The sequence below is a fragment of the Geospiza fortis genome, unplaced genomic scaffold (assembly GCF_000277835.1).
Source record: "Geospiza fortis unplaced genomic scaffold, GeoFor_1.0 scaffold387, whole genome shotgun sequence".
In the NCBI taxonomy this organism is placed as follows: domain Eukaryota; kingdom Metazoa; phylum Chordata; class Aves; order Passeriformes; family Thraupidae; genus Geospiza; species Geospiza fortis.
Window position 1 is genome coordinate 192,594 of NW_005054546.1, and position 1,043 is coordinate 193,636.

Here is a 1,043-nt window from a genome sequence, read left to right on the forward strand (position 1 = left end):
CCCCGCGGGCAGGGGGCCGTGCCGCCGCCCCCACCCCGCCTTACCTGGGCTCAGGTGAGGGCTGGAGCATCCACAGAGAGAGAGAGAGAGTTTAGAAGGTAAAGATCAGAAACAGACTTTGGTTAAGTAACCACACGTTTAGAAAGGAATATATCAGTTTGGAAACATCTCAGTGCATACTTCTTATATGAAAATATACACAAATGTATTTCATTCTCCAAAAAAGGAACAATTAAAAACAAAAGCAAACTAGCCCAAACACAATATATTAGCTGTTTTTTTGTTGGTTTTTTTTCATTTTTTCTTGTTGTTGTCATCCTTTAAAATCTTTAACGCTACACTTTGTTCAGGTTACACTTTTTTTGTCTTTTTTTTTTTTTTGTAAATGCTTTTTTTTTCTTCATGCATTTTACACCTTTATAGCCTTTGAGAATAAATAAGCTCCATTTTGCTTCCACATCTCTAAAAACTGCAGCATTTTAACTATTGTCATTTAAATCGTGCAATTTTTTTTTTTTGCAACACCCCTTTTTAAAAAATGGAAAATATATATATATTTTAAAACTAAACCCTATACAACGCAAAAATTCCAAATTAAAAAAAAAATTATACACAATTGTAACTGTCAACAGTACAGATGAGCACGAGAAATAAAATTAGATCAGAAACATATTTATAGAAGCACAAAGGAGGGTGTTGGTTTCTTAGATTGTCATTCTTCTCGTTGTCTTTTGAAAATTAGGAGGAGTTTACCAGATACTACAGTCTGGGGGAGGGGGGAAATAAAGGATAATGACCCGGACAAAAAAAAAATACAGAATATAATAATAATAAAATAACCCCAAGCCCCCAACAAAGTAAAGACCCCAACAAGCAGCCCCCAAACCCCTTTCACTGCGACGCGAGGCCAACGGCGTGTCTGACCTGGGCATCCCCACCTCCCCACGAGCCTGGCACAGCTGTGGGTACCAACCCAGAGCTGGACCTGCCCCTGGCACCAACCCAGAGCTGGACCTGCCCATGGCACAGCCCCGGGCCGTACC

At 39.9% G+C, this 1,043-nt stretch overlaps 1 protein-coding gene across 2 annotated transcripts in view; it reads right to left on the bottom strand.

The window, feature by feature from the left end:
- Positions 1–153: 153 nt before the first annotated feature.
- Positions 154–1,043, bottom strand: part of LOC115948831 — a 3,831-nt gene continuing 2,941 nt past the window's right edge. For both annotated transcript variants that reach the window (XM_031063994.1, XM_031063993.1), the window contains one exon: positions 154–1,031. In XM_031063994.1, coding sequence (XP_030919854.1) covers positions 713–1,031 — 319 coding nt within the window. In that variant the 3' untranslated portion in view covers positions 154–712. The remainder of the gene's footprint in view (positions 1,032–1,043) is intronic.